This window comes from Haemorhous mexicanus, chromosome 4 (genome assembly GCF_027477595.1).
Source record: "Haemorhous mexicanus isolate bHaeMex1 chromosome 4, bHaeMex1.pri, whole genome shotgun sequence".
Classification (NCBI taxonomy): Eukaryota; Metazoa; Chordata; class Aves; order Passeriformes; family Fringillidae; genus Haemorhous; species Haemorhous mexicanus.
In genome coordinates, this window is record NC_082344.1 from 29130976 (window position 1) to 29149848 (window position 18873).

General features: G+C 41.0%; 1 protein-coding gene across 4 annotated transcripts in view; it reads left to right on the forward strand.

The window, feature by feature from the left end:
- Positions 1-18873, forward strand: part of NPNT (nephronectin) — a 49023-nt gene that overhangs the window by 17531 nt on the left and 12619 nt on the right. For 2 of the 4 annotated variants that reach the window (XM_059844219.1, XM_059844220.1), the window contains 5 exons: positions 6637-6756; positions 7549-7668; positions 11822-11956; positions 13149-13271; positions 14930-15343. In XM_059844219.1, the coding sequence (XP_059700202.1) occupies positions 6637-6756; positions 7549-7668; positions 11822-11956; positions 13149-13271; positions 14930-15343 (912 nt within the window). The remainder of the gene's footprint in view (positions 1-6636; positions 6757-7548; positions 7669-11821; positions 11957-13148; positions 13272-14929; positions 15344-18873) is intronic. The other 2 variants (XM_059844221.1, XM_059844222.1) reach the window with 1 other exon arrangement.

Here is an 18873-nt window from a genome sequence, read left to right on the forward strand (position 1 = left end):
GCAGTGGGATGACGCAGGGGAAAAGTTGCTTTCATTCAGAAGAAATCAATGAGATTAATATATAGGATGTAGTTACCTGCTCTCCTTAATCAGAAGCAAATTATTTAAACCTTATGGTTAGAATTGTTGTTTTTTATAAAGTGACAATTTTCAGATTTGAATAGTGAAATATGATTTGTTTCATTAAAAACCTCATAATTAATACTTCTCATTTTAGAAGTGTTATTCCCCAATCCTGAACTAACTTGGTTGTATTAAACTATTAAAGGATTGGTGTAAAGATGAAGTTTCTCTTACTAGATTATCAAGTTTCATTGTTTGGATTTTTTTCTCAAAAGTTATGTCCAAAGCATGTAGTGGTATAAAGATCATAGAGTATAAACAATTAGAGAATTGTACTATGTGATTTTTAGACTTTGATGGCTAAGACATGTTCACACATAAATATATCTCTTTTGCAGTTGTCTCAGCCTACAGGAAAATTTGTGCATTTTCTGAGTGCTGAGGAAAGTATGGTTAGAAAGGTGTGATATTTAGAATGATTTTCTTCAAGGATGTACTCTGATGTTGCTAAATTTCTTATGACATGTTGATTTTTAGACTGAGTTATTTTCTTTAAAAATAGATACATATTTATTTTCAGATTTACTAATCCTTCTCAAACTGATGTGAAAATGTGTGTTGTGTTTTTCAGTTTTCTCCAAAGTTTCTGTCATCTCTTATATTATCCTGTCTTTTTTTCCCCCCTCTTATTCTGGGCTGACATTTTAAAGGATGTCTTATTCTAGGCATGTTTTAGTCAGTCCAAAACTTTTTTAGAAAACAGTGCAGTGAACTTACAGTTAGATGTGTGTGTAACAGTTTTTATAGGTAGTAAATAGCAATATCAAAATATATTTTAACAATATCAAAAGAATGCTTTGGAAATTTCTGGAGGCTTCAGTCTTGAACTAAACTATTTACTTGCCATTGAATGCTAAGGAAGGAAAAATGTGATGGGTTATCAAAGGAAGCAGTATTGATGAAATATTCTTGCATGGTGTTGGTGACCAAGCTGCCCTGGCAGATGTAGATGCGGTTTCTGAGATGCCAGCTGACTGTGGTGCTCCAAATGTGCACCAGCTCAGGTGGCTGCTGCTGCTCTGCTGCATGGTGAGACCCTTGAGCTGTTCCTGGGGTCATGATCTGTGCCCCTGCCATGTGCTGATTCAGCGTTTGGATGAGACTTGAAAGTGTGCAGTGAATGCAGAGTCTGCTTTTGCTGGGAGGAGATTCACTGGCACAGCATAAACGTGACCAGTGTTATTATACCTCAATACAGCGCCTGCCCTGTTCCGCCTGGGGCCCATTTTCTCAATCCTGTTCTAGAATAGTAACAGGAGTAACAATGTTGGCAGAGGAGATGCTGGAGTTCCCTGCAGAGATGGAAGTGTTTCTAGCATGAATGGTTGTCTGCTGTAAAGTACGCTCGTGTTCTTGGCGAAAGGTGTTCTTTGAGTGCAAGCTCTGATAAACAGGCTTTACATCTCTTCTGTTCTTGTGCCCCATGGATCAGGCTGTGTTCCTGGGGCTGATCCAGGAGATCAGCCCAGCCTCACAGCAGAGCTGTTCAGCCCTGACTGTGTGATGATGCTGGATGCTTGTGCTTTTCCAGTGGTAGTGCAGCTGCTGTGACAAACCATACCTCACTTTAGATCACTCAGAAGTTGAGACTACCTGATACTTTTTTAATTATGTTGCTATCCTCAGCAATCAAGTTGCAGTGACTGCACACAAGCTAACCATGTGTTCTCCCTACAGCAGTCATATCTCCTGAATAGCTTTAGTGTTTTCCTTCTGGCTTTTTAATCCCAGTTTTACAGCTGTAAGCTGTGAAGAAACCAACAGAGCCACTTGAGAGAAAATGCCCTCTGCCACCTCTCTTAATTTATAGTGATAATAACAGAGCTCATACTTTCCAAATGCGTTCATCAGAAAACTGGTAGCTGCTCTTGAAGAAAATACAAATAATATTCAGTAAGACAAATACAAACAGTTGTAATTTTTGCTAGCAATCTAAAGCACATACAGGTTGACTTTCTTTGGCTGGGAAAGGTTGTCTTTATCCAAAAAAAAAAAAAATCTAAGGCTGCTTTTCTGTAACTTTCTATTCTCTTACCTTGCTTGTTCTAGGAAAATGATGCAAAGTTCACTGCTTGAAATTCTTGTCAGCACTTGATATATATATATATATATGTATATTTATTAAGTGAAGTAATGCATATTGCCATATTATGCCTTCTCTCTGTCCTGTGAAGATGTGCAGCAGTACACAAGTCTGCTTGGTCAGAGCAGGGAAGCTCTTGTGTTCCACCCCCTGGATCATCCTGCAGGAAATGTAGCAGCGAGGGGTGAGGTGCTCCCGTGTTTCAGGTGTTGTGCTCCTCCTCTCTGCACGGCTTCAAACAGGAGTGCAATTTCCTGCAAAGGGAGTGGAGGCTGATACACCCGTCAATGGCTGGGATGTGAAAGCTGAACCTGCAGTGCCCTTAGCATGCAGAGCAAATAATTGGTTGTATTTCCTTGGTGCTGTTTTTTGAAAAGTTGCCGTGGTGTGTATTTTGAAAAGTTTTGACTCTGCCGTACTTGTGGTTGTCACTTGCATTGTTTCTTTCCTCTGCTCTTCTTTCAGAGCCTGCCTGTTTTTCTTTTCTGAGTTCCTCTGTAAAGTGATAGTGATGGAAATTATTTATGAGTTAGATAAAGATAAAACTGTGATTTAGAGATTTAGATGAAGTTGGAAGTTGTAGAAAAGGAGGGCTAAAAAAATTCAATTTGGCGGCTGTTGATTAATCAGACAAAGTGAACAGAACTGTTCAGGTGATAGAAATCTCATATGAGGTGGACATAGTAGTGTGATTGCAATTGCTGGAAATGAAAGCTAATTAACTGTTTATATTATGGTGATAACAGTTTAATTTTTCTACTTGATTTCTGGTCCTTAGCTTTCTATTTTCAGAGTTGGGTAAATGTGCTATTGAATGTTTAACTTCAGTGTTGCCTGATCCAAGTTATGTGATAGGCAGAAAAGGCAGAAAGTCTTGAGTGCTGAAGTCTGCAGCAGCTAATTAAAAGAAAAGAGAGGGCATTGAATCTGCTTAGAAATAAGTGGCCCATTGTTGGGTGTGCACTGAAGTTGGTCCAAGACCATGTGTGGTGCAGCACAGCAGTCAAAGGAGTCACATCCAGGTTTGCCAGCATAACACTCTGTCCTTCCCTTGCACTCATGTTTTATTTAATTCCTTTAGATATAAAATACCTGTGCTCAGCAGCTTGTGTTTGATATAAACCTGCTTCCCACAGTGGCCAAAACAGTCAGTCTGCTTTTATGTTCTCTACTGCCTTGTGTTACTTTGAAATCAAGAGTGCTGGTTTTGCATTGGCTGTGCAATTGTAGGCAGTGTGGGGAATTAAATATTGAAAAATGAAATTCTCAAATGCAGGACAAATAGTGGACATCCCTACAAAGAAATTAAAGGGATTTGTTTAACTTTTTAATAGCGTTGCAATTTTTACTATTCTCATAGTATGTTACTAATAGGTGTCTATTTGTCATTACTGGAGCTTTCATTTCTGTACTAAGAATACTTTGTATCAATTGGTGCTGTAGAATTCAGAGTCCTGTAAAAGGATCCAGTGTTTTAAGGCTCATAATGTAATTTATACTCTATGCAGGGTGATATACTGAGAACAGTTGTAAATTCTTATTTTGGACTTTGAGTCTGTGGTCATAACTCTGGAAGTAAGTGCACGGCAGTTCTTTAGTAGTCAGGAATATCTAAACTTAGAAGCTGAAGTGCAGTGGAATTTAAACACTAGAACTTAAGGCACTGTTAAAATACTGCCCTGTCAACTGAAGTTCAGTGTTACTTTTCCTTATTCTGTTCCTACTTCTAGTTAAGTATTTTATACTTAGCTCTGTTATGCCTTTATTTTGTAAAGTGATTCTTTTTGTAGAAAATAGGAATACCGATATTTTAGACTAAGAGAACCTTTTTTTCCTCTTACTTCAAGATGATGGTTGTCAGTGAACTTCAGTATATTCGATACTCTGGGTTCTTTGGGGATACATTTATGAATTGAAATCAAATGCTAACAGTTTTTGAATGTAACAATGGCTTTTTTAACAGACCCATTGCATGTGTAATAAATATGTTAATACAGCTATAATGTCTGTCAGGAGCTGCCTACTTGTGGTATGCTTTACAGGAAATAGAAAAAACTTTTTTTTTTGTGTTGCCAAGAGAAGTTTGCCTTTCAAAATGTGAACTTTCATCTACTTATTATTGGAGATTTTTACGTAAACCTTTTTTTCACACAAAGGTTTGCACAATGAAAACTTGTCCTTGCCCCATAGCAAAATCATCTGCTACATTTCCCTTTGGCATAGGCATATACCTTTAGTCACAACTGCCAGCAGAAGGCCCTGCTTTCACAGGACAAAATGTACTTTCTCCTGCAGCTGTTTCTCTCAAACCCAGAAGAAACTTTCTTGGGAGTGTGGCTTTGGTGCCTGTTGTGAGAAGAATACTCTCCTTGCAACTGCTGAAACTTTTTCCAACTCCCAAAGAGTGAGAGCTGAAAAGGGATGCTGTCTCTGCAGCACGTGGTCCCCAGGAAGATGGCAGAGGTGGTCATCACTCCTTCTTTATCATGCACAGGTCCTGCCCTTATTTTGGCAATCTTCCTCACTGAAGTCCTGCTTAGGCTCACCTGATCTTCCTTACCACTTGAGGAGAAAGTATTCCCCTTCAGGTTTCCTGGAAACATCTTGTCCAGCTTTAACAGATAGAAATGGAAAATTACATCCCTTACCACTGCCCTCTTGCAGAAGAGGGGAGCAGGAAGCATTCTTGTCCTTAAACATGCCGTTCTTCCTGAGACCTTGGGAAATGACCTAAGGGGAAGGGTCCTGGGGAGGGCCATGTCTGCATGATGCTTGCTATTCCTTGACCCCATGAAGATGGAAACAAAGCAGGTCAGAAAACAGCAAGTTTTATGATACATGTGGACACTGTTAGGAGCCCTCAGGAACAACACTGACAAAACAGACAACGTCCTTGCAGCTGAGTTTGGGTTACATCAGTGACTTGTAGTGTGATACATGTATTTTTCTCTTGATGGCTCTGCATTTTACCACTCAAAATGAAATGGAATATATTTCTCAGTTTTAGAATGCCATTTAAAAATATTTTGCCTGAAAAGAGTGAGGTGAAGAATGTTACTCTCACAAACCAGTGGATTACAGAGTTTCAGGACAAATTTTAAATCCAAACATTAAGAACTTGTAAAATTCCAGGTGTAGTTGTGTAGAATGAATGTTTTCTCTAACTTCACCTCCACAGTGAATGTAACTTTTCTCACTCCATTTACTTCATAGACCCAGTTAAGTTTTCTGCTTTACTTCTGAAAAGCAATCAATAAATTAATGACTTCATTGCAACCAGAGGTGTGTTTATCTTTCTGGTCCAGCATCTTAACCCTGAGCCTTTGCTTCTAGTCCACAGGAGGCATCTTTCACCTCCTCAGCTGGCATTTTATGAAGTGGCTACTGTGTGTGTATCTATGGCATGATGGGAGTCTCAAGGCTTGCCTTTCTGCGTCGTGGATTGAGTGACACTTGATTTGATGGTGCTTAGTGCTGGGAGATGGCCCTTTGAAAACTTCTGGAAAAAATGGGAATTCTCTGTCTGCAAAGGACTGCCAGACAGCATGGGGCAATATTAGAGATGACGGTTGATAACTCATTTTTTAAGATCCTCGCTGGGTGGATTTGTGAATAGATTTATTATTTTCATCTTTGTTCTCATCTTTTTTCATCAATATGCAAATAACTAGCAACAATAATAAGTGACAATTTTTTCTGGCTTACTCAGACAAGATCAAGACATTCTTGGAAGAGAATTCTGAAGGAAATCGTCTTCTTGACCTTCTGTCTACTAATATGGAAACTGTAGATAATATTTTCAGTTCAAGCCATGAATTCTCTATTAAATTCATTAAGTCTGAAATGCTAGCCCTCATGGATGGTCCATGACAAATACAGCTGATGTCAGATATTTTCTTTGAGTATTTTCTAAATGATAAGGATTAAATTTTCTCCATGAGATTATTTGAAGTAAGTTGGCATCAGCTTTCCTACCTTCCTCTGCCACTAATTTTAAAGCATGATAGTGAATCACTGAATTGCTATCAGAATCACTGATAGTGATTGCAGAGTGATGTTTGCTTTCTCTCTCCTCCTTCTTCTTCCAAGTGCTGCCTGGTCCTGGACATGGCATCAACATGAATAGTGGCAAGACGTGGGCAGCCTGAGCTTGTGTGTTGCCTAATGAAGCAGCTGGCACTTCATCTAATGCTAATACTGTCAATTTTGAAAAGGCATCTATGAAACCAAGCCAAATAAGCTGCTTGGCTGGAGGGATGAACGGCGCTTTGTGCAGGATGTTTTGGACGCTTGCTATCAGCTGAGCTGCGTATGAAAAGCTAATTGCTGTATTTTTCCTTCCTTTTCCGGCAGCTTGAACTGGCAGTTTTGCCACGCATGCCTGGTGTGTTTTCTTCTCCCACCCTCTCCCCTTGTGCCCTTCATTTCAGATCTGAATGAGTGTGGACTAAAGCCGCGGCCATGCAAGCACCGGTGTATGAACACCTACGGCAGCTACAAGTGCTACTGCCTGAACGGCTACATGCTAATGCCAGATGGAACCTGCTCAAGTACGGCCAGCCTCGCTGCTTGCTCTTTCCCAGCTTCCCAGAATCCCTGCTGGAGCTTCCCTGGACAACTACTCTGAAATGAAAATGAGTCCCCAAGTAAAAGATTAATCCTGCTCGAAATTAGGCAGCTGCACAAGATGAGCTCTTTTTTTTCCTAGTTAAATTAGGCTGAAAAAAACAGGAGCAATTGTCTTGATTTTTATTAGTTTTCTTGAAAGTTTCCCCCAGAGCATTCTTCAGTGCTGTAAATCACTGCTAATTGGCCTTTGAGGACAAGTGCTTGCAGTTTTCATTGCAGCAAGACACCTGCATTTCTGCTGCCTTATGGCCTTATGAATGTAAAATCTTAAATGCTGCAGATGTTGGTTGTTTGACTGGTATAAAAATTGTACTGCCATCTCTCTGGGGATCAGGTTCTTACTTCCTCCTGTAAAAAAAGTTACTTTGAATATCTGGACAGAGGGAAGGGGAGAGAAATTACCTTCAATTAGAGATACCCCATTTTTAAAATGGCAGTAACTGTTCAGGAGAGTCTTATAGTACATATTAGGCTTTATATTCTGGGGACTGCATTCAAGTACTACAATTCTGGTAGTTTTTTTTTATATTTTCTTAGAGAAGTAATTTGTGGAAAGAAAAAATTTACTAGCAGATGTTTTTCCTCTTTGAAGGATACAAGCATTTTCCCACTTTTATCATATATATGTGATGTCTAAATTCTCCAAAATTCTCAGTCATTTTGTAGCACTGATCATAGTCTTTATCTAAGTGTGTTCAATGATTTTTCTCCAGATGCCCTTTCTTGCCTGATGGCGAACTGTCAGTATGGCTGTGACGTGCTGAAGGGGGAGGTGCGCTGCCGCTGCCCTTCTCCAGGGCTGCAGCTTGGGCCTGATGGCAGGACTTGTGTAGGTACGTGATCAAATGTGGATTTAAAAATTTTCATTTTTTTCCCTCCAGAATGCTTTTATCCTTGCACAGAATGCAGTTCGAGAGAGTTTATCAGAGGCACTTAGAATGCATAGAACAGGCAGTTTGGAGTTGTTAATAATGAGAATAGTAATAGGGCTGTTGCTCTGGTGCCCTTGTGTCAGAGATCACCAGTGCTTTCAGTCCTGTAAGTTTCACTGTCTGCCTAAAGCCCATACAGACTCCTTGATATCCAAGCCTTGGCCCTTGCCACTCCTGCTACTGAGTCATTTTAAACTACTGCTAACTCCAAAATACCTGCCTGCTTAAAAAAAGGAATGAGGAGATGACCTTTCCCTCATACCCAACAAGGTGGTGCCTAGCTCAGTGGGTAGAGGGATAATTTGTAAAAATCACTGATGTTGTAGTGGGGCAAGGTGAAGGTCTGTGCGTGTTCCAAGTATGAGTGGAATTGAATGTGCTCTTTCTTCCATACTGTGAAAACTCCAGGATAAAATAAACACAGGAGCTTAGAGTGTATGAATGTGAAATGTTTTGTTCCCACGTTTGTGAACATGGAAAAGATGCATATGGTTAAATCAGACTCTGCTATGGTCTGAAGAACAGTGTGACATGTGATTTCATCAGTCATTAACTATGCATCCTGAGTGAGTTATGATGCTCCAGTGATTTCATTATTTATATTCCATGAAGTGCTACAATTCCATAGCAATTCCATCAGTAACACTGAAAGAATGTAAGAAAATGGGGACGTCCTAAACATCCCTTTGGATATCTTGGCTCACCACAGGGTAGGTGTTTCTCCAAGTTCCTCACTCATGGTGACCAAAGATCTGTTGGCAGAGAAAGGGACAGACTCGAGATCTTCTGATGAGAAGGGCAGGCTCCACACCCAGTCAGAGGCTTTCTGAAGTGCGTGATTGGCACATCTGTGTATGGAAAAAAAATGGAAAGAACAGGAAGAAAAAAACAACTTATTGTTGCATACTGAAGGGATTAAGTTATGATAAATTCCATTGTGGATTTTATGGCAGAGAGATCTTTGGAAGGTACTTGTGCCATGGCATAGTGAGTTGAATGATTCTAAGTACAAATTCAAGAAAGCTACACCACGTAGAGAAATTTGCTAGAAAAAATGCTTGCAATGTTCTCCTAGTGGTCATTTTTCTATTCAGGAAAACTTCATACTTTGAAATAAACAAAGTGTACTTTAATGCCAAAGACTAACACTCAAACCAGTCCTGTGAAGCTCTCTGAGTTCTTCAGTGCAGTTTTCAAAAAGTCATTTTTTTTTTTCTCCCCTGAAAGGCAAAGAACAGTGTACCCACATTTTAGTTGGGTATGCCTCATTTGGAATGACCTTATAACCTACTTCTAAAATTTCCTCAAGAATTTCAGAGCAGCCTTGTAGAATACAGGGAAAATAGTTACAGCAAGAGATGTCTGTTCTTCCTGCATCATAACATAATGTTCTCCCCTTTCTTGGTAAGAAGTGATTACGACATGCACCCTTTCTGTGTTATTTCTGGTTTTCTGTGTTATTAAGTTCAAGTTACAGTAAATACCTCAAAGAATTGAAGCTGCTTGGGACTAAGGCTGTGCTTTTCCCTCAGGTTTATACAAGCTTGTCACTCTTGGGGAAGTTGTTGGCTCCAGCAAGGGTCTGGATAATGCTGCAGTACAAATAAAAGTGTAGGTGGTGGTAAGAAAATTGAAGCGTGTATTGCCCACAGCTCATGAGATCCTTGTTTGAGGAAAGTCTGAAAGACAGCTGGGAATGCAATGCCTATTTTTAGTACAGGTGGAAATTCCTCTGGGCGTTATTCTATTCTTAGTTTAACACTTGCTGAGCATTCCCTTGTTTAAAATGTTCCTTTCAGACAATCAGTAAAGAGCCTCCAATTTGGTTATAAAAGTAAATCGTTTAACTAAGTGACAACAAAGTGAAGAAATAATTCAGCAAAGTATTCAGTGAAAACGTGGATTAAACAGCTAATTAATTGATTAATGACTCTTGAGTCAATAAATCAATTGGTCTTGCCAGGTTTTTGGATTGGGATTTTATTTAATGAAATGAGCCATATACACATTTCATCTTCAAATGTTCTGAAGTTATTTGTGGGCTGAAAATAATGATTTTTCACTATAAAATTAATTCTTCCCTTTCTGTATGTGTTTAGAAAATTGAAGATACAGCCTTGTAAACTTAAAAATTATGCTATTTTTAAATTAGTCTTAGGTTATTTTGTGCTTGAGTTGATAATCTGGTCATACTTGCAACAAGAGAGAGAAGCAATTCTGCTTCTCTGGTGGGCGCTGACCATCACACTCATTAGGTGCTGACAATCACACTGCCTCATGTGCATTTGGAGCAGCTACCTGATGCTGAGGTGAGCTCCAAATCCCCCCTGCATGCCCTGCTTTTCAAAGGAAGCAGGTATGAACCACAGAACGTTGCAGCAGCAAAGGGGAACAGCTCTACAGCTTTTGGTCCAGGCGTGGATTGGCTTGAAAGAAGCCCCATTCACTGTACTGTTTGAGAGCTGCAGGAAACTGATCACAAGCCCTAGCATATCATCTTGTGGCTACTGATCAAAAAGTGGATTTCCCTTCAGCAATGAGCATCCATGCACCTCTCATTATATGCAAGTGGAAGACTGTTACATTTTTCCATATTTTTGCATCAGTTTTGAACAGTGTATTGATTAAGAGTTCTGTCCTGTATCTCTAGGACATATAACTGCCTACCACTGCACTGCTGCAATAATTTAACATAATTTTTGCCTTATGTGAATTTGCAAAAATGTGAATTAATATGAATATATACAAAGGAAGAAGCAGGACATGCTACATTAGGTTTTTAAAGATCATAATCCATGCCATGATCAAATACATTCAGTGGCTAATCTTGTTCTTACTGAACTACTTTTTGAAGCTGTGGTTTAAAGATTAAAAATCCCAACCAAAACCAACAAAAACCCCAACTAACTCTTAGTAATCAAGAGTCTTAAACTTGCAGCCTTGAAATAATATTTTAATAAAGGATAGAAAATTTTGACTTGTTGATTAAATTGTAATAAGAAGCATGGTAGAGTTTGTAAAACTTAGTAGCATACTCAAAGCCTAAAATGTTAACAATAAATTCAAATCAAGAGACAGATTTATAGGAAGATTCAGGCATGTGGACAAGTGCCCAGTATTGGCCTTGTTTTCTGTCTTATTGAGGCCTCTACTGCACCATTCCAGCAATGCTCCTGATGGAGAGAGAGCAGTCAGGCGGGCCAGGAGTGTGGGAGCTCAGGGGTTGAATCCCTGCTGTCCTCAGTAATTCTTCATGCAGAGTAGGACAGTGCCAGCAGGAGCTCCTGGGATGACCCATCTGGCCAGTAATTCATGGCTTTAAGTCACTTCTTTTGGCTGTGGGAGCCCAGCTTGGAGCAAAGCTCCATCTCCCCCACCTCAGGTAGCTCCCTAATGAACCAGCAGCTTTTGGTAACATTTTTTCTGTGTACTGGAAGGGGCTCTGCCTTGTTCAGGCCTCTTTCACAAGAGCAGCAGGGCATCAATCACTCGGCTTTGTTTTGCACTCTTGACATCGGCAGCTGAAGGGCTCCTTTTGGGAAAAGAACTGCATGGAGAGCAAAATCTTGCTTTCCCATAGATCAAGAACCTGATAGAGCTGCAGAGCGAAGGCTTGAACTGTGCCCTGTAGATAACCAGCAAGCAGGAGGAGCTGCGCGCGTCGGAAGCAGCCGTGCGTGGCAGGTCTCTGCCTCGGTGGAGGATTAGTGTTTGAGCACTCAGCAGCCTCTGCTCGGTGCCCAAGGGCTGCACAGTGACTGGCAGCTCAAGCAGCTTTTGTGTGTCAGCCTGACCTCATCTGAGAGCTCCCCAGGCAGGGAGAGCAGCAGTGGGTGAGCTTCAGCTGCGCCCTGGGCATCTGCCTGCGACCCAGAGCTGAGCTGGAGGGCACAGCCAGAAGTGCTCATGAATTACTGCTGGCTGACCAAGGGCCCTTATGAAAAATACTTTGTCTATTCTTTAGCTTTCCATTATGTGAAACCAGTTTCATTTAGACAGCATACATTGTATTTTAACTGTTATTAAGGATAATACAGTTCCTTTGTTTCCACAGATATTGATGAATGTGCTACTGGGAGGGTTCTCTGCCCACGATTCAGGCACTGCGTCAATACCTTCGGGAGCTACATTTGCAGGTGTCATAAAGGCTTTGACCTGATGTACATTGGAGGAAAATACCAGTGCCATGGTAATAACAAGCTATTTCTCACATGCATGTAATGGAGTTGTGCATTTGAAAATTAAATTAATGCTCAAAGAGGAGTATTTGTTATGGCTGAAATGTTGAAGCAGGTTGTTTTACACTGCATCGGGATTTTAAGAAAGGGTGGATTATAGAAATAGGCTGTGAAAGAGAAGGCATGTATTTGGCCCACATTCTTGTAACTGGTTCTTGTGTGGAAGCTAGTGGGGAGAGCAGAGCTGATGACCCCAGGAATTCCTTTCCAAAGTTGTTTTTTCCTCAGGGTTCACTGTCACTGGCAGTTGTAGGCTTGGAGCAGGGCATGAGCTTAGGCTGTGTCTGAGCTTTAACACTGGTGTGCTCCATAGCATGTCCCAAGATCCAAGATAAGAAAATGTGCACACCCTACCCCCTCCCAACCCAGACTGCCCAACTTTCCTTCCCCTGCAGACAGGTGGGGAAGAGGCAGGAGTTGGGAAATAACCTGGTTTTGTCTGGACATGAGACTGGAATGCAGTTGGTGTATGCCCTTCAACAAAGATATTCCCAGTTCTCTCTGCCTTAGTTTCACAGGGTCTCAACTGGTTATCATTCTTTCACTGAAAAAAAGATCATGTGGAGAGAATTTATGTTTGCATAAGTTTTTTTTTTTTCAGAGAAATTTGTATTCAGAGCTCTGGAATTTGGAGATTTTTGCTTGCATCACTGGCAATAAATGTAGATATGGCATATGAAATGTTTCCAGCAGTTTCTACTTGATGTAGAAATATCTATACAGACATACAATATAGGAAGAATTTTATGAAAAAAACCCGATTTAATATCTGTGTGACTAAAAACATGCATATTCCTACACTCAAATTGTTTTATTCTTATTCTGTCACCTCTAAGAAGTGGTTATTAAAATTGTGATCGTAATGATCTCAGCTGCAATCTACCTATGGCATGTCTGAAGCTGATGCTGAGGTAAAAGCTGAGCAATACCAAAGTTGCCCAATAGTCCCTATTTTTCCTAATGTTTGCATCACCACATTGATTTGTGACTGTCTATTTTCCTTTTCCCACTGGCAAAAGTTTTATTATTTTTTTTTTCTAATAATCAAAATGGTATTAATGTTTGGGGTTATTTGCAGGGATTAGCAGAAATTCAGGTTTCTATGAAGTAAATGATTTTTTTAATGTAAATTTTGTGTTGCAGATATAGATGAGTGTTCCCTTGGCCACCACCAGTGTGGCAGCTTTTCACACTGCTACAACACTCCAGGATCCTACAAGTGCAAATGTAAAGAAGGGTACAGAGACAATGGAACAAACTGCATACGTATGTAATGCTCCTTTTATAATAGAGATTCTGAAAGCTTATGTGTCCCATTTTGTAAACTTTAAGGTGCAGCTCTGTCAGACTCAGTTTCTCTTAACTATTTTTAATACTAAATAAGGGGCCAGGGAATGTAGTTGGAGTTTTCTAGGTCTTATCATGCCTTGGTAAAAATATCTTTCCCTGAGACATTTTCATAATTAGAAAGAAATTCACCTCTCCCTATTCACAGCTTGATTCTAGAGATTGCTTCAGGATGAGAGCAACTGAGTAAGCAGGGTAGGTCTGATCAAACAGTGCACATTACTCATACCCTGTTGTTATGTACACTCCACAACTGGCCCGTTTCAGCAGCTCACCTCATCCACTCCCTGCTGCTTCCCAGATGTGAGAAGAGTCAGGAGGGAGGATTTCTCTGGAAATTTGCTGTTGGAAAATTCCCTTGGCCACCTTTCCCTTGGGAGAAGCATACATCCCCTTGGTACAGAATAAGGTGTTGGAGCTCTCCCATATTTGACGTCCCACAGCTGTGTGCAGCTCTGTGACATCTGGATCTGGATCTTTTGGATCCTGCATTCCTTTGTGGGATCTGGTCTTTGGTGACTCACTGATCTCTTTAAAGAGCAGCACCATTTTTCCCCTTCAGCTGTAGCTGTCATGGCAAAAGGTGTTCTCTCACATCCTGAGTGCTTGCAACTATATGTGGGCACACTTCATGTGTGTTACTGGGACATGGTCCTAAGTCCATATGCTAAAAGGCTTATTAACCAACAGAAAACAACAAAACATATTCTTGTGTTTCATGTCTTTAGAAACTCTCCTTGTGAAACTAAGTTAAAATTTGTTGTCCTTTCTGAAACATTGGAGGAGATGGTACTGTGGACACTGTCTCTGGGGTGAGAGTGGTGCTCAATCCAGCACCTCGTTTTTGTGAAGGCTGAAAAATGTCTTAGTTTCCTGGTGTTTAGCGAAGAGAAGGATCTAAATGAAGGCTGGCTTGGTTCAATCTCTACAATAATTCTGCTTATTGACAAGGAGAAATGTTTAGAAGGAAAGGTCTGCAAGAACTTTCTTAATCCAAAGGTACCTGGCCATCTGTGATCAAAATGGTTGTAAATGTCAGGATCTTACTAAACTTTCTTCCACTTCTGATTATGAACTTGTCCAGTTTAGAGGGCAGATTAACCCATGGCTTCCTGACCATTCTTTTTTAACCAGCAAGCTTTTGTGTAAGTTTTGCCAACTGTAAAAGAGACTTGATGCTTGAGAGGATGTGAGATGGAAGTGTCTTGACCTTCAGTCATTCTAAATTATCTCTAAACTGCTGCAGTGCCAAGTACAACCTAAAGTGATGTGATAATTTAGCAGTGCTGATGCTAAAGTATGTTTCTAACTAATGGAAACCTTCAGAGGAAAAAAATTATTTCATCCAAGTGTCTCTCTGTCACAATGAAAGAGATTAAGTTTCTGGAGTGAGAGGCTGAGAAGTCCATTATGGTCCCATTTTGATTCCCTATTGTTCTGAATGAACCACCTGGTCCATATCACATATTCAAGGCCATTTGCACTCTCCCTGAGGGAGGCAGGGATGGAATGAGCAGGATTGTTGATGCTGAAGGCACAACTCCTCAGACCACTGCATGTACCTGCTTTTTTTGCAGAAAGGCCAGTGACCAGGCCAACAGCTCATCCTACACCTGGGCCAACAACTCGTCCTACACCTGGGCCAACAACTCAACCTGCACCTGGGCCAACAACTCAACCTGCACCCAGGACAACTCAACCTGCACCCTGGACAACTCAACCTGCACCCAGGACAACTCGACTGACACCCAAGCCAACCACAAGATATGTGCCAGTGACAACAAGGCCAGTCACGACACCGATGGTGAAGCCTCCACCTCCAACAGCACCTCAGCCTACAACAGTAAGACCTACACTACCACCACAAAGAACTCCTCTGGTAACAACTGAAGAGCCTGCATATGTTCCCATTGAAACTGCGACTTCCCAAGGAGTTATAGATGACAACAGGATCCAGCCAGATCCTCAGAAACCCCGAGGAGATGTGTTCAGTAAGTAATTTTACATATGCCTTGGCTTATCAAAGCTGTAGGTGAAAGCATGCATTATACTGTTTGGGATTTTTGGAACACTATACCATTGAGAACAGAGAAATCAAACTGAAAATGGTTATATGGTAAAGCTGCACAAGTAGTTGATTTTATTACCTAACAAAAGTTTGGGACGGAAGTTCTGAGTCAATCAATCAATCAAAAAAGTGTTTATTTTTTCCCCCTGAAATGATTGAGTATATTGTCTTGTAGAAGTACTTCATTATGCTTTCTGATTAAGGTTTTAAGGAAATGAAAGACATTTTATTGAAAAGGATTGAAGTACAACAAAATTCATAAAGTAATCAGTGGATTTAAATTCAGAACTCATAAAGTAGTCAATGGATTTAAATTCAGAGAGTTGAGAGTCCCTCCTAAACAAAGTATTACCATAGCTTTAAGAATGGTTAAGAAATGGGATCATGCCTGATTACCTAAAGACTTCTGTGTGACATTTTTTTGTAAGGGTTCAAATAGTCTCAGATGTTCATGACTAAACAATGGGAAAAATGCATAAAAATAGCATAGAGGGTAATTTTCTGGACTGTGTCTGTGGAAAGAGATACATGGAAAGCTGAAGATAGTAAAGATTCTCATAGCATGAAGACATGTAACTTTAGGAGCTCCTCTGAAGTCCACAGCACCACTGTGCCAGCTTTAGTGCATACCACAGGAGACATTACTGGCTCTTACAGAGCTGTGCATATCTGCCAAGAAATGCTCAACACCCGATTTCATCTTTAGTTCTGCGGCTAATTTTAGAGACGGGGAGGGTGTGTTGGATCTGCTCTCCAGCTTGTTGTACAATCAAGCTGCTGAAGCAATGTAGTAGGAGGAAAAGTTTGCTGTCTCAGAGCAGGTGCACAAGCAATGGGGGAGTTTTTTTCTGGTTGCTTTGGTATCTATGTGGTAATTTCTTGGGCTTTGTTGTTCCAGGTCATTACTCAGTGAAATATTTTGTTCCTTGTAAACGAGTTTTCCCTGTGACATTTTAGCTGTTGTAGGCAGTTAGAAAATGGAGAGTGAAGCTGACAAAAGTTAGAAGACAAATCCTGGTACTGCTTAGTAGAGCGTACTTTTGGCTTCATATTCAGTTAAAAATATGGACGTATGTTTAACTGAAATTTTAAAAGGAAATATAGTAAAGATTTACGAAGCTTAATCTTATGGGAACCAACAGTTAAAAATACAGTTTTGTGGAAATTATTGTAGACTCCAGCATTATGCTCCCCACGTGTCTGTCTCATGTTGCAAGTGTTTTCTGGAATACTAAAGCAGAGGGCTAGTGTTCAGTATTCTGAATTTTTGTGAAGTCATAACAATCCTCTGTGTAAAGCTTATTATTTACAATGAGTCTTTCTATATTGTCCCTAGAGGGATTTTGAAGCCAATGCTTTTAATACATGTGTTTCAGGTATAGGAGTTTGGAAAATAGGAAAGTGAAAGCCTTTGAAGTTTGACTTGGTGTGACTGCAGCTTACATTACGGTACATGTAACAAACGCAGGACCTTTGCAAAGTGTTCATCAACTGTAGGTTTAGGTCAGCTGCCACACTCTGAGGTTTGTGATATACACACATAGCTTCAAAGGCTTCAGTGCATGGCACAGCAGGACTGAAACGGGTCAAGCCCCAGCTGTTCCTGGCCTCAGCAGGTAATACAGGGACAGAGAGTCCTCAGATCAGGTCAACAGATGGCTGTCTAAAATGCCATGTAATATTTTTTATTCCCTGCAAGAGACATACTTGATGCACATATGTGTGACTGAAAGCCTATTCCACTTGTGCTCCAGATGATGCTAGTAGTGTGCTCTTCAGTGAAGCTGGTGTCTTCTTCTCTCCTCTCTCTTATCTTTTTCTCTCCTTTCCATGCTTTCTGCTCTGTTTTCCTCTCTTTTCTCTTCTGGACACTTTGAAAGTATCATCTAGGTAGTGGTCACTGGAGTGCTCTCCTACTTTCTCCCTGTGTATAAGTGTTTGTGTTGGGAGTGCTCAGAAGCACTTGTTAAGGATTTGAAAACTACAGTTTAGTGCAAAACAGTTCTGTTTCAGAAGAATGTGCTACTTTCTCAAAGAAAGCATTGCTTGTAGAGTAGGGTGTTTCTTGAATCCTGTTACTGCAGAGGTTTGTGGGGAAGAGCAGAACTTACTTTTCCTCATGTGGGACATTTAGAAAAGCAGGAAGAAAAGTTACAGCCCATATACATCGCTACAGTGTACAGGCAGGCCTGGGTCTGCCTCTCCTCAGTAGTGCACTGTAAGGCGAACACAGAGATACTTGGGCATCCCCAGATGCCATCACACCAGGTTTCAGCTGCATGGGAGCATTTTGCCAGGTGCTGCATTCCTGGGCATTAGCTGGGCTGCAGACCTGGCTGCATGAGTGCTCTTGGCCCATGGCAAGGTGAGGTGAGGTGCGTTACCTGAAATGCCTTTCACGTTAGCTTACAGATGTTGTGTGCAGGGGGTTTGGGTTCAGGTTCCTGCTGGCCAGCCCTGCCCCTGCTCCAGGAGTGTGGGAGAGCAGTGCCTGGCTCTGGTTGGCTGCAGCTGCTCGGGGTGAGGCACTGCAAGCTCAGGACAGCAGCACTCCCACCAAGTGTAAGCCATTCCAAAATCATTCCTCAAAGCCAGACACAATGGTAATAACCATGGTGTTAAGACAACACGGGATTTCAAACTGGAATAAATATTAACATTTAGCAGCTTGCTTCTTAGCTGCTATGTGGATCTGCCAAGCCCTCCCACCTCCAAAAACATTTGTGGATTTTTCACTTGCCTCCGTATTTCTCCAGGGAAGGAGAGTTTTGAACTCTTTCCTTCAGCTTTCTTAAAGCTGTTTCTGTTTTAATCTCACCTACATCAGACACCTTTGTAATATTCCTTGGCTGTGGATATGAGCTAATTTTGTTTTGCTTATACTGAGCTTCTTTAGGTTCATTTCCTCACATCAACTGCTTCTCCAGTTGAGGCAGCAAAGAAGCCAGTTCTCAAAAATTAATTTGCACTGTGGTCCCCATATGCCTGCCTGGAAAGAGAAGAAGAAGCTTTGCCCTTTCTGCCTTTCTTTGTTTCCCACTAGAGAATACAGGCAGCAATTAGTCGTCTTGTAACTCCTATTTTCTTGGAAAACAGAGGAGAAAATCTATGTTAGATCCACTCAGGTCATGAACTAGGATTCAACCTCAGTTTTATAAATCTTCCAAAGAATTTGGGTCGTCTTAGGCGTCTGCTTCCTCCTGTGTCTCCAAGGGTTGTTGTATTCCACAGAGTCACAAAAGGTGGTGTTTTATCACACAGGGATGGGCAGAACCCAGCCTAGAGAGCACTGTCCCCAGCAACCACTGGCAGTTCTGTGCTCCCAGCCATTAGCATCTGCTAAAGACCTCAAAGTTGTGGTTTTGCTAGGTTATCTTGGGATGCATGGACATTTCCCTTCCTTTTTTTTCCCATGGGGCTCTGCAGCCTTAGCCAGACTTGCAGGAAGCAGCA